The sequence below is a fragment of the Thalassophryne amazonica genome, chromosome 6, assembly GCF_902500255.1.
Source record: "Thalassophryne amazonica chromosome 6, fThaAma1.1, whole genome shotgun sequence".
Classification (NCBI taxonomy): Eukaryota; Metazoa; Chordata; class Actinopteri; order Batrachoidiformes; family Batrachoididae; genus Thalassophryne; species Thalassophryne amazonica.
The window spans coordinates 124988797-125013200 of NC_047108.1; the positions used below are offsets into that span (position 1 = coordinate 124988797).

The following is a 24404-nucleotide window of genomic DNA, read 5'->3' on the forward strand; positions in this document are numbered from 1 at the left end:
TTATTCAAAACCGTATAAGTAAGTAAGAAGAATTTTAAATTCTATTCTAGAATTAACAAGAAGCCGATGAAGAGAGGCCAATATGGGTGAAATATGCTCTCTCCTTCTAGTCCCTGTCAGTACTCTAGCTGCAGCATTTTGAATTAACTGAAGGCTTTTTAGGGAACTTTTAGGACAACCTGATAATAATGAATTACAATAGTCCAGCCTAGAAGAAATAAATGCATGAATTAGTTTTTCAGCATCACTCTGAGACAAGACCTTTCTAATTTTAGAGATATTGCACAAATGCAAAAAAGCAGTCCTACATATTTGCTTAATATGCGCATTGAAGGACATATCCTGATCAAAAATGACTCCAAGATTTCTCACAGAACTACTAGAGGTCAGGGTACTGCCATCCAGAGTAAGGATCTGGTTAGACACCATGTTTCTAAGATTTGTGGGGCCAATTACAATAACTTAAGTTTTATCTGAATTTAAAAGCAGGAAATTAGAGGTCATCCATGTCTTTATGTCTGTAAGACATTCCTGCAGTTTAACTAATTGGTGTGTGTCCTCTGGCTTCATGGATAGATAAAGCTGGGTATCATCTGCGTAACAATGAAAATTTAAGCAATGCTTTCTAATAATACTGCCTAAGGGAAGCATGTATAAAGTGAATAAAATTGGTCCTAGCACAGAACCTTGTGGAATGCCATAATTAACCTTAGTCTGTGAAGAAGACTCCCCATTTACATGAACCAATTGTAATCTATTAGATAAATATGATTCAAACCACTGCAGCGCAGTGCCTTTAATACCTATGGCATGCTCTAATCTCTGTAATAAAATTACAGAGATTAGAGCATGCATGGGATTACAGAAAATCCCATTTTAAATAAAATTTAAAGTGGGATTGAACCATTTGCCCAAGAAGGGGAGATGATCAATTACTGTGTTCTTGTAATACATATTTTGGCATATATATATATATATATATATATATATATATAGGGGTGCTTAAAATATATTTAGGGGTGCAATGGGCTAACTCCGCCCTCGGCTCTACCACCACTGAAACCAAACAGCCACACAGTAAATGAATGGTAGCTGGAATAAGTGGGTTCCAAAAAGGAATTGATGGATCTTGATATAATTTTATTTGTAACACTGTTAACCTTCACCAAGTTGGATTTTCCTTTGCATGCTTACTCAATAACTAACCAACTAATTTGTAGGAAACAGAGTAGCAAGTAACAACACATTAGACATGCTGATGAACTAACTTAAAACTAAAATTATGGAGATTTTGCAGGATGAAGAAAAAGTAGTACAAGTAAGTACCACACAGAGCCTGAGGCCAGTTGGTGCGAGTGCATATCTCTGAATTATACTATCAAGCAAATGAGTCTATGACGCCCCCTGGAGGGGACACCAGCCCATCGTATGTTACTTCCCCAGCTGAGGCCAGTACACATTTACAGCTGGTTGGACTGATGCTGCGTCCAGAACACTCAGAAAAACCAGACATGAGAAAAAAAAAGTACTTCTGGAAAAACTGCGTTCATGAGATTACCTCAGAGAGAACTATGGATCAACTACTTAGCCTATCACAATAGGACTACGCTAACAATATCATCTGGGTGAAATTAAGTCGTCAAAGACGTTTTTGCTGATATATGGTGCTGGTAACTTCACTAATTGTTAATATAATGTGAATACATTACATCAAGCAGTAATGTCTTGTTAAAACTTCCTTTTAAAGATCCATTTTCAACATTAGTAACGTTGTCTCACTAATTGCAAACATAGCTGCCATGGCTGTGACGTCAACTTGGGACACCTCAGGTTGCTCAATTTCTTCATTAACTTCCAAGTGAAAATTCCAGCCCAATGGAGCATTTAAGGAATTTTTCCCTGAGCTAGAGGTGAGAATCGCAGACCTTCTGAGGGTTTTGAATGCAACATGAGACAATATGAAGTGTCTTGTCAATGACAGAAAGGTAGCTTAAATGGGATTTGAACCCTGGTCTACATGTTGTTTTTTGCAGGACTGACCCAGTGTTATATTGACAAACTATGGCACAGTTATACATGAAACTTATTTTGCTTACACCCGCTGTCATTAAACTCTGAGCACACAGTTAGTAGTGTTTACAGGGAAATTACTGCTGTGACTCCAAACCAAGTGTGATGATTAAAATCCTACATATAGGATGAAATACAGGCCCATCGTAGTTTATGACTTTGTTTAGAACATTGTTTACCTATAAAAAAACAAAAACATTGAATACCTATTAGTCTGAAAACATACACTGATCAGTGCGATACTGGAACTGAAAGTGTAAACATTCTCCGGTGTTCCCACGTCTCAAAAACATCAGCATCACAAGGCAACAGAATGTCAGTCAAACAAGTCGGGGACATGCAGGCTGCAGGAGCTGAAGATGAAGCTGGACAACAGAGCTTTTGTCTCTTATTACCCAGAGTCATTTTGGGAACGGCAGCTGCCAGCCTCTATGGAGGAACTGCAATCATCCTGTACAAAATAACTTTAAATAGCACCACCATCTTGGACTTCGAAGACAAATGCAATTAACTGTAGTGCGTCGTTTTGAGGATCGCCGTAACACTGGCAACAGTGAATTTCAGGAGGGTTCACCGCCTGCTTAGGCATGTTGTTTCTGTTCCTTTGACTGGCGCTGAGGGGGCAGTCCTGGTGACAGAGATTTCAGATACCAAAATCGGTACGTTACAAACCACCCTGCTAGGCCACATAGGGTCCCCAGCAATTTATGAGACAGATCATGGAAGTACACAGAAGTGCAGACAAACATCCACACCCAGATGGTCACTATCAGGTTCAGGGCCACATACAGCAGGTTGAGAATCATCTTTGGCAGTGCAGACATCCTGGCTGCCTTCATGGAGGTCATTGGGGCCATTTCCTCCATGATGAAAAGAGACGAATAGACCAGGATGAAAGAGTGTCCTGAGATGTCATAGCTGTGCCACTGGTAGCCGGCCCTCCTGCAGCTGGCTTTGGATGTGAACTCCTTCTTGACATCACCCCCAGGGTCGGACTCAAAGCACGATCCCGTCGCATCCTCTACATAGAAGAAGGTTTCAGTGCAGACGTACCAGATGGCTGTTGCCACCACCAGTGACAGCAATCGGCGGGTGAGGAAGGAGACATTCCTGCTAAAGGAGGAGCTGGACAGCAGGAGGAAGGGTGTCAGCAGCAGCAAGGTCCACCCCCAGGACACTTTGACAAAATATCTACAAGACAAACATGAGTTTGAATCAGTTCCAAGCAGAAATCAAAAAGGAACTGAAGTAACAAGAAATGGTAATGGAATTATAATAAGAGCAAATTTTTAAATTGTAAGCTAAAATATGGCCAGATTTTGCCATCATTGTAATTCTATTACTAAAGAACTGCCCAAATGACATGAGAGCAAAAGTACTCAGAGAGAACAGCGAACACCCGTATTTCAAAGGAACACGTGTGCCGAGAAAATGTTAGATGGGATTTTAAAAATCATGTTCACTGAAACTAAAATAGCCAAACTAATTTACATAAAACTATTCATTATGCTACTGACAGTCACCTTTGACCTTGATCATTAACCAATCCTAAAATCAACATAAAGCCACTTCCTGTGCCTGCAAGACTCGACCAAAACCGGATTGGACATCATGCTGCTAAGACTTCATGAATATTTGGATACAGCTGGCCAAATGTCCAAACTATTTCTGTCCACATTTCAAATACATTTTAGGTACCAAAACATCCTGTACAATACAGAATGCTACTTTTACAGGAAACAGGTACTAATCTTGACATTACTTTCATAATGCATGACATTTTGGCTATAAAAATCTATGTTCATAGTTTCACTTTTGTCTGAACCTCTGTCACCATGGTGGCACTGTGACTTAGTCGCACTGTTGCCTCACAGCAAGAAGGTCCTGGGATCGCTTCCTGTCTGGTCCTTTCAGTATGGAGTTAGTATGTTCTTCCCATGTCTATTTGGGCTTCCTCCCAGAGTCAAAACCATGCTTATTTAGGGTCTGCTCTAGGGCTGCAGTTATCGAATATTTTTGGAATCGAATATTGTCTCGATTATTTTATCGATTAATCAGATAAAAAGTACCTTTGTATTTTTAAACAGTGTCAGTAGTGGCAGGGCTCTCCCTAAGCAGTGGCACAATGTTTCTGTGCCATCATGCAGATTTTTAAGTTTAGGGTGTACCCTTTCTCTGTTTTGCTGGGTTATTATTTATTTGCTCATATTAAGAGTTTTAGAGCTTTGCCAAACCATAAGACCAGGCAGTCTGTGAAATCTTCAGTCTGCGGACAGTGCATTCTTTTTTTCCTTCTTATTGCATATTTTATTTGCACTTTTTATTACTGTGATTTATTCAGTGTTTAGTGTATATTTTATACATGCTGTACAGAGTGTAGCTCAAACCAAAGTCAAATTCTTTGTTTTCTGTGGATACTTGGCAAATATCACAGCCTTTGAAAAACGGCTGTGGATTGCAGCGTTTCCACAAAAGCTGCCCGTTGATAAAAACTCTTACCAAATCTGAATTAAAGGTTTTTTTAATCATTAAACATGACTCATTTAAAGTGTGCGTCCTTTCGCTTCATCTGCGGAGGTGGAGAACGGCCAGTGGCGCAAAACGTGTTTTTTTTTTTAATATATATACAAACACACTGCTTCACTTTAAATGCACAATAAGTCTGTTTCAGACGATCCGCGGACCCTTTCTCTTAAAAGGCTTTATTTTACTCAGCGTGTGGCTTTGCAAACTTGTAGCATCGCCTGCTACATTGATTAGCGCTATGGTCTTCTTCTGTATTTTTGTAGGAGCGTTACAGCGCCACATACAGGACTGGCGTATGTACTACAGCTTTACACTGCAAAGAATTTGCCTCGAACATTTTTTGTAATCGAATTATTCGAATTACTCGATTAATCGTTTCAGCCCTAGTCTGCTCCTTTCTCTGCCCTTGACCAAGGCAGCGTCTCTACATCTGGAGTTGGTCCCTGGGCGCCGGACTGTGGCTGCCCACTGTTCCTAGTAGTGATTGTGTCTAACTGCAATTATACTGACAAATTCCATTGTATGCACATATAATGACAATAAAGGCTCTTCTTCACGATCCATAAATTGTTCATTTATTTATGCCTTGGCTTGAAGTAAGCAGATATAGGAATGCATGAATGCCTTGGCCATGTAGTGATCAAAGCCTTGGCCATGGTTTCAGACATTTTGCCATGACATATTTGGAACACTTGAAGACACTTGATCTGGTATCTTGATAAGACAAGGTCATTTCATTGGGGCATCTACCCATCTTCAGGTATGTGTTAAGGACACATTTCCTGTTTCTTGTGCACAAACACATTTATTGACAGCACACCAAAAAGTGGTAAATAGTACCGAATCGCGTTTTAACTGAGTCAGCCTGACATAGATTCACTGTATCATGAATATTCCCATGTAGTTTGCTGACTACACTAAATACAGGATGTAGATTTTATATATCAGAACATAATGTAATCACAGTGTTTTGGCAGCTGGCCGCCCGCAGAGATTAAAAATACCTCTCAGAGCACAAATTTACCCCATTTTTCGGGACTTACTATACTTTTTTAGTGAGCGGTCAATACAATTCAATATGCTATTCTTGAAGAGCATTACATGAGGAACACGTTTAAAAAAAAATAGCACGACAAATATTACGGGAGATATGGACCAAAACGCATGACATGAATACATTTATGTGGCACCGAGATCGTCCTGGTTCCAGAGAACTGAAGAATTTATAAGTCGAACCTGCCCGTGATTTACAGCTGATCAAATAGTCTAATAGTTACAACCAACACTGCTAAAATCATGACAACAGACCTAAAAGAAAACAGCCCGTTTTCTCTCATGAGCTGGCGATGACCCGCTCAGTGACAGATTGTTTATGTTGGGTGTTAGCTAATTAGCAGTTAGCAACTCAACACGCAGGACTTACACATTAAGGACGTTCCTACTGCTGCTGAAATATGTCTGCGGGACGAGCTGCAGCTCCTTCAGAACTGACCCCACCGCTGAAATCAGCAAAAACATCCAAGGAAAGTTTTGTCGAACGATCCGTCTCCTCCAAAAAGCCGCTAACTTTTCCACAATGACATCCACCGCTGCCATGTTGACGCCAGCAGGAGGAGGTAGGCGTGACCGTGACGTCACTGGGATGCAGCCAATGAGGCGAGGCCTCGTGACAAAGTGGACGCAGCAAAATTAAAGTCAAAGCGACCGTCACGAAGTGAAATGATTATGAACAGACGTTTATTTACATCTAATGTCAGCGTCAAACGGATGGTTTCAAGAAAACACCGTAATTCATAATAAATAATTTATTAGTGTGATAAAAAGCGTACAATATTCCATAAAACGCAAACATTATGCATAAATATACAAATGTCTACGAATATAAAAATTAACAGACAAATAAAAATGATCAAGAAATATATAAAATGCCAGCAATGTAAAAACGGTCATAATTGAGTTTAAATAAAACATCAGCTGATGCGAGAATATATGACTTGGCAAATTATTCCATGGAAGACAAAATATTCCTCTCCCCGCCCTCTTGCAGTCTATTTGGATCCCCCACCCCCATAAAGACCACGATCCATTCATCTTAGGTGCATGTCCACTGTGAGAGACATAATCTAAAAAAAAAAAACAAATCCAGAAATCACAATGTATGATTTTTTTAATAATTTATTTCTATGTTACTGCTGCAAATAAGTATTTGAACACCTAACAACCAGCAAGAATTCTGTCTCACACAGACCTGTTAATTTTTCTTCAAGAAGCCCTCTTATTCTGCACTCTTTATCTGTATTAATCGCACCTGTTTGAACTTGTTACCTGTATAAAAGACACCTGTTCGCACACTCAATCAATCACACTCCAACCTGTCCACCATAGTCAAGACCAAAGAGCTGTCTAAGGACACCAGGGACAAAACTGTAGACCTGCACAAGGCTGGGATGGACTACAGGACAACAGGCAAGCAGCTTGGTAGAAGACAACTGTTATGATTATTTATTAGAAAGTGGAAGAAACACAAGATTGACTGTCAATCTCTCTCGGTTTGCGATTCCATGCAAGATCTCACTTTGTGGGGTAAGGATGATTCTGAGAAAGCTCAGAACTACACAGGAGGACCTGGTCAGTGACCTGAAGAGAGCTGGGACCACAGTCAAATCAAATCACATCACATCAAATCAATTTTATTTATATAGCGCCAAATCACAACAAACAGTTGCCCCAAGGAGCTTTATATTGTAAGGCAAGGCCATACAATAATTACAGAAAAACCCCAACGGTCAAAACGACCCCCTGTGAGCAAGCACTTGGCGACAGTGGGAAGGAAAAACTCCCTTTTAACAGGAAGAAACCTCCAGCAGAACCAGGCTCAGGGAGGGGCAGTCTTCTGCTGGGACTGGTTGGGGCTGAGGGAGAGAACCAGGAAAAAGACATGCTGTGGAGGGGAGCAGAGATCAATCACTAATGATTAAATGCAGAGTGGTGCATACAGAGCAAAAAGAGAAAGAAACACTCAGTGCATCATGGGAACCCCCCAGCAGTCTAAGTCTATAGCAGCATAACTAAGGGATGGTTCAGGGTCACCTGATCCAGCCCTAACTATAAGCTTTAGCAAAAACGAAAGTTTTAAGCCTAATCTTAAAAGTAGAGAGGGTGTCTGTCTCCCTGATCCGAATTGGGAGCTGGTTCCACAGGAGAGGAGCCTGAAAGCTGAAGGCTCTGCCTCCCATTCTACTCTTACAAACCCTAGGAACTACAAGTAAGCCTGCAGTCTGAGAGCGAAGCGCTCTATTGGGGTGATATGGTACTATGAAGTCCCTAAGATAAGATGGGACCTGATTATTCAAAACCTTATAAGTAAGAAGAAGAATTTTAAATTCTATTCTAGAATTAACAGGAAGCCAATGAAGAGAGGCCAATATGGGTGAAATATGCTCTCTCCTTCTAGTCCCTGTCAGTACTCTAGCTGCAGCATTTTGAATTAACTGAAGGCTTTTCAGGGAACTTTTAGGACAACCTGATAATAATGAATTACAATAGTCCAGCCTAGAGGAAATAAATGCATGAATTAGTTTTTCAGCATCACTCTGAGACGAGACCTTTCTAATTTTAGAGATATTGCACAAATGCAAAAAAGCAGTCTTACATATTTGTTTAATATGCGCATTGAATGATGTATCCTGATCAAAAATGACTCCAAGATTTCTCACAGTATTACTAGAGGTCAGGGTAATGCCATCCAGAGTAAGGATCTGGTTAGACACCATGTTTCTAAGATTTGTGGGGCCAAGTACAATAACTTCAGTTTTATCTGAGTTTAAAAGCAGGAAATTAGAGGTCATACATGTCTTTATGTCTGTAAGACAATCCTGTAGTTTAGCTAATTGGTGTGTGTCCTCTGGCTTCATGGATAGATAAAGCTGGCTATCATCTGCGTAACAATGAAAATTTAAGCAATGCTGTCTAATAATACTGCCTAAGGGAAGCATGTATAAAGTGAATAAAATTGGTCCTAGCACAGAACCTTGTGGAACTCCATAATTAACCTTAGTCTGTGAAGAAGATTCCCCATTTACATGAACAAATTGTAATCTATTAGATAAATATGATTCAAACCACTGCAGCGCAGTGCCTTTAATACCTATGGCATGCTCTAATCTCTGTAATAAAATTTTATGGTCAACAGTATCAAAAGCAGCACTGAGGTCTAACAGAACAAGCACAGAGATGAGTCCACTGTCTGAGGCCATAAGAAGATCATTTGTAACCTTCACTAATGCTGTTTCTGTACTATGATGAATTCTAAACCCTGACTGAAACTCTTCAAATAGACCATTCCTCTGCAGATGATCAGTTAGCTGTTTTACAACTACCCTTTCAAGAATTTTTGAGAGAAAAGGAAGGTTGGAGATTGGCCTATAATTAGCTAATATAGCTGGGTCAAGTGATGGCTTTTTAAGTAATGGTTTAATTACTGCCACCTTAAAAGCCTGTGGTACATAGCCAACTAATAAAGACAGATTGATCATATTTAAGACCGAAGCATTAAATAATGGTAGGGCTTCCTTGAGCAGCCTGGTAGGAATGGGGTCTAATAAACATGTTGATAGTTTGGAGGAGGTAACCAATGAAAATAACTCAGACAGAACAATCGGAGAGAAAGAGTCTAACCAAATACCGGCATCACTGAAAGCAGCCAAAGAGAACGATATGTCTTTGGGATGGTTATGAGTAATTTTTTCTCTAATAGTTTCTCTAATAAGGCACATGAAGATTACACTGTGAAACAAATCGTTATCTAGGTAACTAGATCAATCTAACTGCGCAGATTAAACAGCTAACAGATACAGCAAAACGCCGCTGTGCTCCGGAACAGGAAGTGATACAATACCGCAGTGAGAGCCAACCACCAGTAGAGGCAAGCAAGACTAACTAGAGCACAATAGGTGCTAATTAGAGCTATTGTTTAGTCACTAGCCTATATCAGTCTGCCTCTCGGTAGGAGGGGTCTGGTTAGGTTTAAAACTCCAGCTTTTGTGACTTCTTGATTATTCTTCTCTACAAAAGTCAAGACAGAAGTCAGACCACCAGAGCAAGAATTTTAGCTGAGGAAGCTTCTGCGATTTGAAGCGAAACGTCCTCGCGTCAAGCAACCCAGTCCAGTCGAAGATTCAAGCTTCTCTACTATATAAACTGTCTCAATAATTTCATAAAAAGAGAAATTTTAAAGGTTTTGCACAGCTGTAGTTGTGTTTTCTGTGACATAGCCAGTGGGTTAGATGTCAGTATATATCAATCAATCAATCAATCAATTTTTGTTTTTATATAGCGCCAAATCATAACAAACAGTTGCCCCAAGGCACTTTATATTGTAAGGCAAGGCCATACAATAATTATGTAAAACCCCAACGGTCAAAACGACCCCCTGTGAGCAAGCACTTGGCTACAGTGGAAGGAAAAACTCCCTTTTAACAGGAAGAAACCTCCAGCAGAACCAGGCTCATATATGAGGGGAGTCAGTCAGTTGTGCAACAACTCACTACGTTCAGACTTGGTACATACATTCTGCAAAGTGAGCCCAAGAAGCCTATTGTTTTTGGAGTCAAAGGGTCAAAGGTTAGGGTCACTGGAGCATACTTTCTAAAAATCTTGTGAGTGCAACAGTGCCTTCTTTATATCACCTGATTGCCACAAAATGTGGTCTGTTTGTTAGGTATATAAACTCCAAGAAGCATATTGGTATATGGATCAAAAGGTCAAAGGTCAAGATCACTAGAGCATAGTTTGTAAAAATCTTATGAGTGCAGTAATGTTTTTCCTAATTGCCTCAATGTCGTCAAACTTGGTATGTATGTGTGGTCGACATGGTGACTCCGAGAGGCTTACTGATTTTAGGGTCAAAAAAGATCAAATTCACTGAACTGTACTTTCGGAAGACCTTCTGCAAAAAAGCATCACTCATCAGTGGCAAACATGTTTAGGGTTAGTGCAGACTTTGCACTTGTTTGTTACTGCTACTTTTGCACAGAATTTGTTGCACGGATCAAAACTCTGTTCTCTATATTGTTTTGCTATTCATCTTTAATTAACTTCTGTGCTTTGACAAGCAGCCAAAACCGTCCTGTCGCTAAACCAGGATGTGCAAAATGATACGTGTTTCTTACCAAAACACCAACGGAGCTCTGTGCACTTTTTGTGTTTATTCATCATTGCTGCAGGAAATTTTCTGTGTTGCATTTCACGTCATTGCGTCTCTCTCCTTACGCTCCAAGACTCTCTGTGCCATAAAAGGCAGCTAATGTCACTTTTATGGTCTCATATATGAGCCAATCAGCTGTAACATTTCAGGGACATACAATGGGCACCGCCACTAAATGTTAAATGGACTACATTTATACATTTTTATAGTGCTTTTCCAACTGAATCAGAAGGTCAAAGCCCTTTACAATGATACCTCACATTCACACAAACAGTAAATGTTTAAATATTTGATAAGGACACTGGTTTTCACAGTTTCTCACAAATATAAAAAGCAGCGTAGAAAGTTTTGAGCAGCTCTGCTCTTTTTCAGAAAATTATCTCTTGTTTTATGACAATGGCTAATTTTCCAACAGAAACATGAGAAACTGCAATTATTAATAACAATTGTGTGTATGGTCATGCCATAAATACACATTTTATGTTGATAATACCTGTCGATGCAGCTCTGTAATCATTTTAACATGAAAAGTTCAGCAAAAAGACAAAATACCCTGATTCTTAAAGGGTGAAGACACACGGGCTGTATCTTTCACCTGGCGCGAAGCAGTGCACAAGCATCATTGCTAGATTACGGACAGTCTTTTAACTCCATTCATCTTGTGCACTCATAGGTGTGTTGGTTTTAAAAGAAGGTCTGGTCAGGTGCAGGTTTGGGCATGCAACTGCTTCACTTCAGGGAGCTTTGGTGGATCAATCAATCAATTTTATTTATATAGCGCCAAATCACAACAAACAGTTGCCCCAAGGCACTTTATATTGTAAGGCAAGGCCATACAATAATTACGTAAAAACCTCAACGGTCAAAACGACCCCCTGTGAGCAAGCACTTGGCAACAGTGGGAAGGAAAAACTCCCTTTTAACAGGAAGAAACCTCCAGCAGAACCAGGCTCAGGGAGGGGCAGTCTTCTGCTGGGACTGGTTGGGGCTGAGGGAGAGAACCAGGAAAAAGACATGCTGTGGAGGGGAGCAGAGATCAATCACTATTGATTAAATGCAGAGTGGTGCATACAGAGCAAAAAGAGAAAGAAACAGTGCATCATGGGAACCCCCCAGCAGTCTAAGTCTATAGCAGCATAACTAAGGGATGGTTCAGGGTCACCTGATCCAGCCCTAACTATAAGCTTTAGCAAAAAGGAAAGTTTTAAGCCTAATCTTAAAAGTAGAGAGGGTGTCTGTCTCCCTGATCTGAATTGGGAGCTGGTTCCACAGGAGAGGAGCCTGAAAGCTGAAGGCTCTGCCTCCCATTCTACTCTTACAAACCCTAGGAACTACAAGTAAGCCTGCAGTCTGAGAGCGAAGCGCTCTATTGGGGTGATATGGTACTATGAGGTCCCTAAGATAAGATGGGACCTGATTATTCAAAACCTTATAAGTAAGAAGAAGAATAGATGACGGCTGTTCCTGTAACCAGGAAACCACTCTGCTTCTGCACATGTCCACACCAAACTGCTGATACGCTCAAGAAAGCATTCCTGATTGTCCATCACCTGGTGTCACTAACTGTGTCGTTCATTGTGTTATCACATCAGGCTGTCTGTCCTTGGGTTAGGAACATTCTGACATGTTCACATCCCCAATAATGAAAAGCTGGACTTAACTGGTGCAGATCGAGGGGTACTGTTGCGTAAAAGTAGGTGAAGGTGGATAAGTGGGTACAGTATGCAGTGATCAAGATCTGCAAATCCGCAGATCTCCTCTGCGGCATGAAACCCATGAAAAGCATGTTGTGCTCTTCAACAGAAGACAGTTTTAAGATGTTAGGCGTCAGACATGTTAGCTTTTTGGAAAAGTGCTACAAAACCACAGAAGCAGTGAAAAACAATTGTGTGATGTGACTCGTACATACATACTCGGGTGTATTCATCAGTATTTGGTTGCACTTACAATGTAAGCAGATATAAAGTAAAGAATTCTTCCTACTTTTTTACAAACTCAGGTCCATTTTCCTCAATTTTATATTGGGACCTAAAATCACCAAAGGAAGTCCGCCCTTAGACTGGGCTCGAAAACAGCAAATATTGATCAATGCTATTCAGGATTTTTGGACAGTTTTACTGTTAACACAAATATAAACTATAATGCAATGGTGATCACTGCCAGTTCTCTCTTTCTCTCTCTGTCTTTTTTTTTTTTTGCAGGTCTTTCTGGGACCATCTGCTGCTGACTCTGGCGAGTCTCTGGTCAGCTGGCATCCAGCTGGTGTTGTGTTCATCCCCCCGCCTCATTACACGCATAAATAGATTACAGTAGATTGGATAATTGGTCATAGCTGCATGTGTGGTTGGCACAATGCCGCCGCTATACACATCCAGGTCATCCTTGACAGACAGTGCTAAACTACGCCCCCTATAAAGTACCCGCCAAAACATCAGCCACTTGGATGAACTCATTTCACTTTTGGGCAGGACTCCATCAGCCCCAACTCAAAGTAGATACATGCAGTGTGACTTAATTTAAATGTATTGGGTCTCAATGAACTGGTTATCTGCCAGGGTGGTTGCCGTCCAGGACCTAAGTCGGTTCCGTGGTGTTGGAGATGCAGCAAAGTGCAGTGCCACTGCATGCTTCCAGATTTGACTTGGGGCTACATATATTTATTGGATGCACATCCTACCCAAAGCTGACTTGGGTTCATCCAATGAGTGATTGGTTTAAGTGTGGTAATGAATAGATAGATACATAGATAAATACTTTATTCATCCCCTGTAAGGGGAAATTCATCTGCCCGAGAGCATACATACATACATACACAATTCATCCATACAATAAAATACCAGTAAATAAGACAAATATAAAAACACATAGAAGTTAAACTACATTAACAAGAAGCGTTAAACAATCTCATGGCGGCCGGGACAAATGATCTTCTATACCTCTCAGTCCTGCATCTCATGGAGAGGAATTTGTCACTGCGGTTGCTTTTCTGAGCACCACAGTGTCGTGTAGAGGATGAGATTTGTTGTTAATAACGGAATTCATAATACACCTCAACCTACACTCTACCAGTTCACCCACAGAGGCCACCTCCCTCCCCATCACTGACACGCACTTCCTGACAAATTTGTCCAGTCTGTTACTGTCCCTAACAGACAGGCTGTTCCCCCAACACACAACAGCAAATAATAGAGCGCTGACCACAACAGATTGATAAAAAAGGAAAAGCATATCGCTACAAACATCAACAGATTTCAGTCTTCTGAGGAAGAACAATCTGCTCTGTCCCCTTTTATACGCTGCATTTACCTGCACCGACCAGTCCAATCTATTGTCAATGTGGACACCGAGGTACTTGTATGTGGAGACCACCTCAATGCCCACATTTCCTCTTGCCAAAATCAACTATCATTTCCTTTGTTTTGCCGGTGTTCAATACCAGCCCATTGCACCTGCTCCAGTTGGTGAACTCCTTGATAACTGCCCTGTACTCTGTCTCGTCCCCTCACCTCACACAGGCCACCACAGCTGTGTCATCAGAATATTTCTGCATATGACATGTTGGAGTCCTGTAGGTGAAGTCAGATACAGTGTGAAAAGAAAAGGGGAGAGGACTGTTCCCTGGGGAGCGTCGATGCTTATTTGCACAGTTCCAGAAATTGCCTGCCCCAACCTAATGTACTGTGTTCTCTCTGTCAAGTAGCTGTTGATCCAGGAGATAAATACCTGCTCCACACCCAACTTCACAAGCTTATCCCTCAGAATAGAGGGATGGATGGATTTGAATAAAAATGCAAATCAACTCCTGATGAGGTCAGATGGAGCCAAACAATTTCATGTGAGATCCTGAATAAAGTCCATCTAAATATTTGCTAGATTTTCAAAATAAATCAAAACAATGTATTAAAGAAATTGTACCAAGAGAGTCTGACATCCTTTGGACAAAGAAAGAATGAACTTGATCAAATATGGGGAAAGTGAGATGAAAGATTCAAGGTCAATGAAAATGTTTGTGTATGTCGACACTGATTAAAGGAATCTATATGCAGAATCAAGGAAAAATGTTCAGCTACGAATTGAGAAGTGTGCAAAATGCCATTTTGGGCCTTTTTACGGGTTTGAGACCAATTCAAGGACAATTTCTTTTTTTTTTTTCTTTTTTTGGCTGCATGCATCCTTCCAAAGAATCTTTATGTAAAATAAATGAAACATGCATTGAATAATTTTCTGCAATAAATTAAATAATGTGAAACCTGCCATTGTTTTTTTTACCCTTCAGGGCCCTTTAGAAGCTCACAAGGTTCGAATCAGAAAGTCTAACTTATCATGACCAGAAAGTTCCCCAATGATTGTATCAAATTTAAGAAAAATTCTTCATAAAAATTTTCAGAAACCCACCGGAGCTCACAATGTACACGACACTTGATGGAATTAGTTATATGGACCTTTGGTCAAAAGGGTGAAAAATCATTTTCTTGCCTGCAGTTGGTTCATTTCAGTTTCTGCTTTGGGTATTTTTTAAGAAAGTTTGTGGCTTCAATGAAGCTTCAGTCAGTGATCATTTGTTTGTAATCAAGCTTATGGTTTTTTCTTCTTCTTTTTTATTCCTCGTCATCCAAAACAAAGCTGATTCATCACTTGTGGTGGAGTTTGTTAGCTGCCACCCTCAGTACATTCTCCACTCCTCTCTCTTTCATGTCACACCCACCCGCTGGCTTTCTCTCTCTTTTTGTCAAAACTCTTATTCGTTATTTCCTTCACTCCCCGTCTGCATCTGGAGAAATGGTTGTTTGGTGATGAGAGAGAGAGAGAAAAGCTCATAATAACTTTGTCTATTTGAGTTTCTATCATCATGTTGCCATAGTTACACCTGCTATATGGATAGGTGTCCATACGAGCCTGGTTACTGTTTAACCTCCCCACCCACATTTGCCCAGATTAGGAAAATCAATAAGATAACAGCAACAACGCCGGCCTTACCTTGCACCAACAACACCTTTCTCTCACGACGGCACGTTTTACACCTTATGCTCGAAGAAATCTGCTCGACAAAAGCATAGATTTACAACATATGTCTCAACGCAAGACAAGGAAGTGATGGTCAACGTAAACACTCACGTCAGTTCAAGTATGGAACTTGCAGGTGGTGAGTAGCACGCTTCTCGCCTGTTTTAAATGAAAACTGTTTGTCGGCCGCTCTGCTTTCTGTTGGGCGTTTTGTGCAGCCGTTTGGTATCGGAGCTTTGCCGGTGATCCCCACTGGAAATAACACCGCCGTTTGTGTCTGGCTTTTTGTCACGACTTGTAATCCAGGAGGTGTGTCAGAGATATGGAAGGTGTTATAAAGGCCGTGGAAGCCGTGCCTGGAGCTGTCAGAGAGGTGGAAGGGTATCGAGCTCAAACAGGATGATTTGTGTTGATGCCACTGTGATGGTGGACATGCTGCAAACAAAGTGTGAACGGGCAGTGCTGGTGGAGTGAATGGAAAAATAACAAAAATGAACACCAGGGGGTGTTTATTCTTTAAAATCACAGAAACACAAATCTGATTTTTCATGCAAATTTCTTGCTGCAGGTTACAAAAATAGATATATAGATACTTTATTGATCCTTTACAGGAAATTATGCTGTTGCAGCAGCTCACACAGACATACACATTCAGACAACCATCTAAATACCTAAAATAAAAACAAAAAAGTGCACTAGTGGACATTCTATAATCACTGTGCGTTGAACAGTCTAGTAGCAGCTGGAATAAAGGTCTTCCTCATAGGCACTTCATTTAATTTCATTTATGTATTTAAAAAGGGACAACACATATTAATGAACACATAAAGTGTAAATATGTCAGATTATAGCCGTGGGCTAATTTCCATCTGTAGTCCCTGACAGACTATAAGAATTAAACAATTTACAGTAAAAACACACAAACATCACAGAAGCTTACAATACAACAGACTACATTACATAGGGGTCACCAACTACTACAACAAGACACCGACTAGACAAAAGACAGGAAACAAAAGGACACTGACATGATCTGAGCATGAAGGTTAGTTACACAAATTCAGTCAAAGGAGGACACACAGTTAAAAAAACAACAAAAAAACAACATGTACAACTCAATTAGAATAAGTTAATTAAAATTGCAAGTCTAATTTCATACATTTATATATTTTAAAAACCATAACTTTAAGAACAATAATTTGTAAAGTGCTGTAGTGCATTGCACATTCCCTACAGTTTCTACAATTGAGTTCATAATGCTCACATTTTTGATTTGAGCCACTCCTTTAAGTAACTTTTGAAGGTTTTAAAGCTTGAAGCCTCTCTCACTGTAGTTGGCAAAGCGTTCCATTGGACACTGCCTTTGTAGGACAGAACATTTTGCCTCTACTCAGCCCTGGTGACCCTCGGACCAACTGTTCTATATTTAATATAATTTGCAAGAGGTGGAGGAGCCAACCCATGTAAAATTTTATATATTAGACAAGCATTTTTAAATTTTATAAAATTTTCAAAACTAAATAAGTTATACCTTATTAAAATTTCGCAGTGATGATATGAATATGGTCTTTTATCTAAAATTTTCAGAGCTCTTTTATAAAGCCTTTCAATTGGTTTTAAAATTTGGAGCTATCAGTCTGTGGCTGAAGGAGCTGTAGCCAATCACCCCCAAAGCATGAAGGGGATGGGAGGGATTGGCCTTGATGGTCGTCATCTTTGAAAGCATCCTCTTTTCGGTCACTTTTTGGGCTGATGGTAACTCTAAGCCGACCACAGAGCAAGCTTTCTTGACAAGTTTATTCAGTCGGTTTCTGTCCGCTGTATGAATGGCCTCTCCAACAGGCCACAGCAAAAAACAAGGAAGTGGCCACAACTGTATGATACACTGTCCTCAGCAAGGGTGGGCCAATGTTAAATGACTGTAGCCTCCTTAAAAAATAGAGTCTGCTTTGTCCCTTGCTGTACACAGTGTCCATGTGGCTCTTCTAATCCAGCCTCTCATCCAGCTGCACCCCCAGGTATCTGTGGTTCGGAACCACTTCAACCACAGTGTTCCCAGTAATGATTGGTGTCAGATGGGCTCCTCTTCTCCTTCCCCTTCTGAAATCAATAATCATCTCCTTAGTTTTTCCGCTGTTAAGGATGAGATGATTGCACTCGCTCCAGTGAACAAACTCCTTGATGGTATTTCTGTACTCCTACTCCTCGTCCCCTCGGATCAGACCAACAACTGCCGTATCATCTGCAAACTTTTGCAAAAAGCAGTTGCCGCTGTTGTGCTGGAAATCTGCAGTGTAGATGGTGTAGAGGAATGGTGCCAACACTGTTCCCTGTGGTGCCCCAGTGCTACTTAGGATGGTATCTGAGACACAGCTCTGCGGTCTGTGAGAAAGATAGTCCAAACACCACTGGACCAGGGAATCCTCCACCTCCATCCTCCTCATCTTCTCCCCCAGTAGCACAGAGCGGATAGTATTAAATGCACTTGTAAACTCAAAAAACATTAACCTCACAGAGGCATCAGGGGTATCCAGATATGAATATGCCCTGTGCAGCATGTAGATGAGGGCATCATCTACACTAAAGTTCGGTTGGTATGTGAACTGTAAAGTGTCCATATGAGGCGCCACAGTGTCCCTGATGTTTGGGAGGATCTGTCTCTCGAGCACCTTCATTATATGTGATGTAAGGGCTACAGGCGTGGAGTCCTTGTACTCAGTGGGATGGCTTTTCTTTGACAGCGGAACCAAGCACGATGTTTTCCATCACTTAGGGACCCTCTGTAAGCGCAGACTCACGTTGTACAAATGTGCTAGAATCCCACACAGTTCATTGGAGCAGGTCTTCAGAAGCTTAGGACTGATGTCGTCCAGTCCCATTGCCTTGCCTGGCTTTAGGTAGTCTAACTTTTTGACATGGGCTGGAGAGAAAATAATAGGTGGTGCCCCAGCAGGAACTGGGGGACTTGGGCACTGCTCAGATGTTGAGGGTGAGGTTAGAGGTGGTGTAAGGGAAAGAGAAGGGCTTTGGGCAGTCTTTTGGTTAGACTGGAAGAGGTGTGGTAGACTGTCAAATCTGCTGAAAAATGTATTCAAATTATCAGCCAGATTCTGATCACTATCAGACAATTGATCCTTTTTTGTCCCATGCCTGTGATCCTCCTCATACCAGCCGACACCTGTCTAGCTCCTTACTGCTGTAATTGTTGTTCTAATTTGCGGCTATAAGCTGCTTTTTCCTTTTTTATCTCCACCCTCAACTCTTTCTGAATTTCCTTCAATTTATCCCTGGCACCCATCCCAAAAACCCTTGTCTTTACATTTAGTAGGGCTTTCAGGTTGCTAGTAATCCATGGTTTGTTATTTGGGTAGTGGTGACTTACTTTGGAGGGTATGGTGTTCTCATAACAGAAAGTAATATAATGTGTGACACATTCTGTCAACCCATCTATATCATCTCCATACACCTCACAAAAACATCCCAATCTGTTGTCTCAAAACAACACTTCAAGGGCAAGGGCTTCCACAGTGGAAGCCCTTGCAACATTTGTGATCTGCTGTACCTCTAAAACCTGCTGTGCTGACGATTTGCATGACCCAAAGGGATGGGGGGGCGTGTGCAAATTAATGCTCTAAATGTCATGGTCAGATTGGAAGAATTATGGAAATAACATGGCTCATGTGCCGATTGTGCAACCCCAGTTCAAAAAGAGTAGGGGCTTTATGGAAAATGAAAATGAAAGGAGAAAATAATAGAAACCTTGTTGTGATCCTGACATTAACTCTGACTTCTATTTCATTGCAGACAGTATCAACCCAATATACTTCATGTTTTGTGTGGTCAACATAATTTAATTGGTTAATATGCATTACATCCACTCCTACATTTCAAGCCTGCACAACACATTCCAAAAAAAAAAAAAAAGTGGAGAACAGAGCAATTTATTCAGAATACAAAGATTAAACCATCAGTTTTAAAGCTGGTTTTCTCGAGACAGGTCAGGGGTTGGAAACATGAGCAATTCTAAGTCACAGAGTGAGTACGTCCCCAACTTCAGTTACATAGATTGTTAAGAAATACAAACAGTATACTGGTACTGTTTGATAAACCAGTATTGATCAGTATGTCAGGTATTTATATTTATATTTGCAAAGTGTTTTTCTTTTTCACTTTCATTTTTGGTACTCTGTGTGCTTCTTACCCTGTGTGCTGCTATACAATGCTGCTGGAACCTCAATTTCCCTGAGGGAGTCTTCCCAAGGGATGAGTAAAGTTCTATCTAATCTAATATAATCAGTTCTGAAAAACTGAGTGTCCAGTCTGGAAGGAGACTAGTAAGTTAGTAGAGTATTATTGTTACTGGTGTGTGTGTGTGTGTGTGTGTGTGTGTGTGTGTGTGTGTGTGTGTGTGTGTGTGTGTGTGTGTGTGTGTGTGTGTGTGTGGTGTGTGTGTGTGTGTGTGTGTGGGTCTAGATAACCCCAACACAGCTTGATGGATTTCCTTCAAACTTGGTGGCAATATTGCTTGGAAAGATATCTGGAGGTGATTAGATTTTGGAGTGGTTTGCACAAAGGTCAAAGAGAAGGAAAACCTGGTAAAATAAAACACTCTTTTGCATATATAATGCTAAAAATAAATAAATACATAAATAAAGTAACACTTTTTAATCAGGGCATAGCATCAGGTCAGTTCAACTTCTGGGATGTTCATCTGGTAATGAAATTAAGTTCAGGTGCACAAGAATCAGAATTAAATTTACTGCCAAGTAATTTCACACATACAAGGAATTTGATCTGGTGTTATTGGTGCATAGACAATAAGAAAAAGAAAAGAAAAAAAACACTTCTGTAAGAAGTAAAAGTGTCAAATAGGCAAAACTATATTCACTGTTAAAACATAGTGGAATGGGGCTGTGCAAAAATAGGTGATTGGAGTACAAATGTACAATACCTTTCAGTGCAGGGATGACCAATCTGTACTTTGTGGTATCATAAAACCATTCCTGTTCCCAAAACAAGAATGGTTGTACAGGTGGAGGCCACTGACATTTTTCCCTCCTCATCTTTTCTGAGTTTTGCATTTGTCGAGGGTCAGTGTCCCTCCTGGTAGCATGGCACAGTACTTGGACCCTACAAAGGTTCCACAGGTAGTCCAACTCCTCCAGGATGGCACATCAATACGTGCCTTTGCCAGAAGGTTTACTGTGTCTCCCAGCACAGCCTCAAGAGCACGGAGGAGATTCCAGGAGACAGGCAGGAGAGCTGGACAGGGTTGTAGAAGGTCCTTATCCCATCACCTCCTTTGTGCAAGGAGGAACAGGATGAGCGCTGCCAGAGCCACTGGTATGAAAGTCTCTGACCTAACAGTCAGAAACAGACTTCATGAGGGTGGCCTGGGGGCCCAGCGTCTTGCAGTGGGCCCTGTGCTGGCCTGTACTGTGGAGCTTGATTGGCATTTGTCAACACTGGAATTGGCAAGTCCATCACTGGTGCCCTGTGCTTTTCACATAAGAGCAGGTTCAAACTGAGCACATGTGACAGACGTGAAAGGGTCTGGAGACACCGTGGAGAACGTTATAATGCCTGCAGCATCATTCAGCATGACCTGCATGGTGGTGGTCTGACGAAGTATCTCCCCGAAGGATGCAAAGACCTCTACAGGCTCGACAACAGCACCCTGGGGGAGGTGATGGTCTAGTGGTTAATCATTGGGCTTGAGACCAGAGGATCCTTGGTTCAAACTCCAGCCTGACCGGAAAATCACTAAGGCCCTTGGACAAGGTCCTTAATCCCCAAGTTGCTCCTGGTGTGTAGTGAGCGCCAAAATCCAGCAGGATTTTGTTTCCCCTTGATTCAGATCTGATGTGTTTTCAGTGTTCCTTTAAATTTTTTGAGCAGGTTATAGCTCAACAATCAAGAAACCGAGACAGATGATCCAAAGCACATATTTATTGTCAAAATAGTTGTGATTGATTGGTGTGAATGTCTTCTTAATGAAGTCCCACAGAAGTCATATGATGAAGTCATACATCATCAAAAACACCATTACAGACAAGGAGCCCAGAATGTGGTTGGACAGTAGGTCGCAACATAGCAGGATGTGGAAATGTGTGTGTGTTTCAGACATAAGTATTTTGGGGTATAATATTCCCTTAACATTCAAACCCTTGAATAACTGCAGTAATCAGTAATACTGATTCAGTTAAACTGTCACTTAAAACACGTCATCCATGAATCCACAAACCTTGTCTCATTACTCGGACTGGATTACTGAGTTACAGCTGCAATAAAATACAACATCAACACTTTGTGAAAGCAGGGTTTATCCACATTATGTCTGAAAAAAAAATCTTCCCAAACCAAGTCATTTATGTTCCAAATCCTTTTGTTTGGCAGCTGTATCCTTTGAAAGCTGCTTTTTTGGCAGCTACACTTTATTCACTTCTGCAAATAAACACAACTATAAATCACTGGTGCCATATGGTCCCCAGCAAACATTGATCAATTTAATGTCACCACCAGGTCATTTGATAAAATCTGCACAAAGTCTGGCAGAATTTGCCAAAGGATTTAAAGACCTTTTTCACTCTATTACTCCTCCAGCCTCCCTCTTTTGGTAAGTTATAGCACATGTCATTCACATAACTACACGCTGGACACGAGTGATAAACTGCTTAACGGTCACAACCTGTACAAACCCCCGAGCCCTGCAGTTGGCAGAATCACTTTGTGAGTGCAAACAAGGCAACAGCAGTTCAACAGCTCCTCGGCGAATGTCTGTTTGCCCAGAAAGCTGAACGGCGGCGCTGAGGGGCTTAAACATGCACGGCCTGAATGACACCAACAAAACAGCTACATTAGTCAGTTTCTGAGGCAACGGAAAAGCCGAGGCACGTACCCGCCAAAAATGCACTGAGAGACTAGGTAAATACATGAGTGAATGAAGGAGACCACGCCCCCCAGTTTGTTAAAAACAAGAAATGATGCCGTCTTGTATAATCAGCAAATTATAAAGTGTCAAAAAAAGACGGTAAACCATTTGATGCACCAAGTCTGTGAGCATATACTGGTGCTTCGCTTCACCATATCCTCAACGCCACGGAACCACCTTCCATCCTGGATGGCAACCACCCAGGCAGATAACCAGTCCATCCCTCTATCTATCTATCTGCTCCAGCCTGGTGAAACGTGGGCATCGCCGCGGCCTTCTCCAGCTACAGGGGTCCTCAATACTCAGGCACCTACATGCTGGATGATGCACAGAGTAAGATCCAATTATAAAAAAGAAAACACATTAGTTTATCATCACTGCCCTCATGCTGAAGTTGGCCTGTATCAGTTTTTTCTATGATTATTTATTTTTGGTGAATTTCACTGACAATACGTGCAAGAACCGGCATGTCTGCTAGGTGGGGAGTATGCTTTGGCTGAAGACGGCTGAAGTTTACTGAGCCAGGCCCAGAAATGGCTATTTGTTCTCACTGACAACCGCATAGTTAGTTGTCAGTCATTTGTCTGTAGCATGGCCCAAGCAGAGGGCAACCTGGTCTCACGGCAAGTCGTGATTCAGCAGCACGAAATATACATTAATCTATTGGTTCGTGACATTGTGACGAAAAGCGCCTCATTTTCGTCACAGCAGCATGAATTCATTCTAATTCATTCCATGCTGGCTGCACAAAATTAAAAGAGAACCGGGGGGGTGATTATGGTTAGGGTTGGGGGTAGGAGTATGGTTAGTAATAGTGAGTTAAAAAAAATCCTGTCATGAAGATTTGACTCATTTCGTGACGGGAGCATGAAAAAAAAACAGACTGGGCTGCAGAGGGTCACCCCTTTGAGTCTGGTCTGCTGGAGGTTTCTTCCTCAAATCATCAGAGAGAGTTTTTCCTTACCTCTGTCGCCTGTGTGCTTGTTCTGGCGGTTGGTAAAGAGGCAACTTTGTGGTGATTTGGCGCTATATAAATGAAATGAAATTTAATTAATTAATGGCTGTATTCAACATGGAAACAAGATTTATTTTAAAAGTAGCTGATATTTTCAGTTCCTCGCTTGGTATGCAGGTGATGTATGTGTCGTTTTTCAGGTTTGAAATGACATTGTATGTCCCTGTTTGGAAGAGAAAAAGCCCACCCGCTCTCATCACTTTTTTCTGATGCCAAGGATGATAAACTAATGGTTTTATTTATGGGGCCTCAGGCGCCACATGGCCAAAATGTGGAAGCTGACGCTCCCTTGCAAAACAAGTAATACAATACTATGTAAACGCTTGTTTGACTCAAAGTCATTCTGTCACAGTAGTTGATTCAGTGCATCAAGTCTCACAACCACAGAGCATTGTGTTGTACCAGATCAATTGAAAAAGCATGATTGTTTTGCCTATGTGATATCCCATAGACATGTCTGTCACCTGCTGGACAGTCAGTGGATGCTGGATTAATCATCGATTACTCAGTGAGACAAAATTTCTGTGGATAAATGTACAAAAGGATTTTGCATGAATTCAGCAACAACAGAAGAATAAAGTGAAGGAGATGGTTGAGAAAGGTAAACAGTGAATGCGGCAGGTGAGAGAGAGAGTGTTAATACAGACATTTAC

The 24404-nt window shown here is 41.1% G+C and overlaps 1 protein-coding gene across 1 annotated transcript; it reads right to left on the reverse strand.

The window, feature by feature from the left end:
* Positions 1–901: 901 nt before the first annotated feature.
* On the reverse strand, positions 902–18480 carry fitm2 (fat storage inducing transmembrane protein 2). Its single transcript, XM_034171551.1, has 3 exons — positions 18008–18480; positions 6020–6259; positions 902–3261 (listed from the first exon to the last, which is right to left on the reverse strand). The coding sequence occupies exons 1-3, from the start codon at positions 18478–18480 to the stop codon at positions 2652–2654; spliced, it is 1323 nt and encodes a 440-aa protein (XP_034027442.1). The 3' UTR covers positions 902–2651.
* Positions 18481–24404: the final 5924 nt, after the last annotated feature.

Excerpts from the sequence above, each read along its gene's own strand:
- fitm2 (XM_034171551.1), bottom strand. The coding sequence starts at position 18,480 with ATGAAGGTGCTCGAGAGACAGATCCTCCCAAACATCAGGGACACTGTG. Across the intron at positions 6,260-18,007 it reads CTGATCCGAGGGGACGAGGA|GCCTCGCCTCATTGGCTGCA; the intron begins GTAGGAGTACAG and ends CTTTGTCACGAG. Across the intron at positions 3,262-6,019 it reads AGTAGGAACGTCCTTAATGT|ATATTTTGTCAAAGTGTCCT; the intron begins GTAAGTCCTGCG and ends TTTGTCTTGTAG.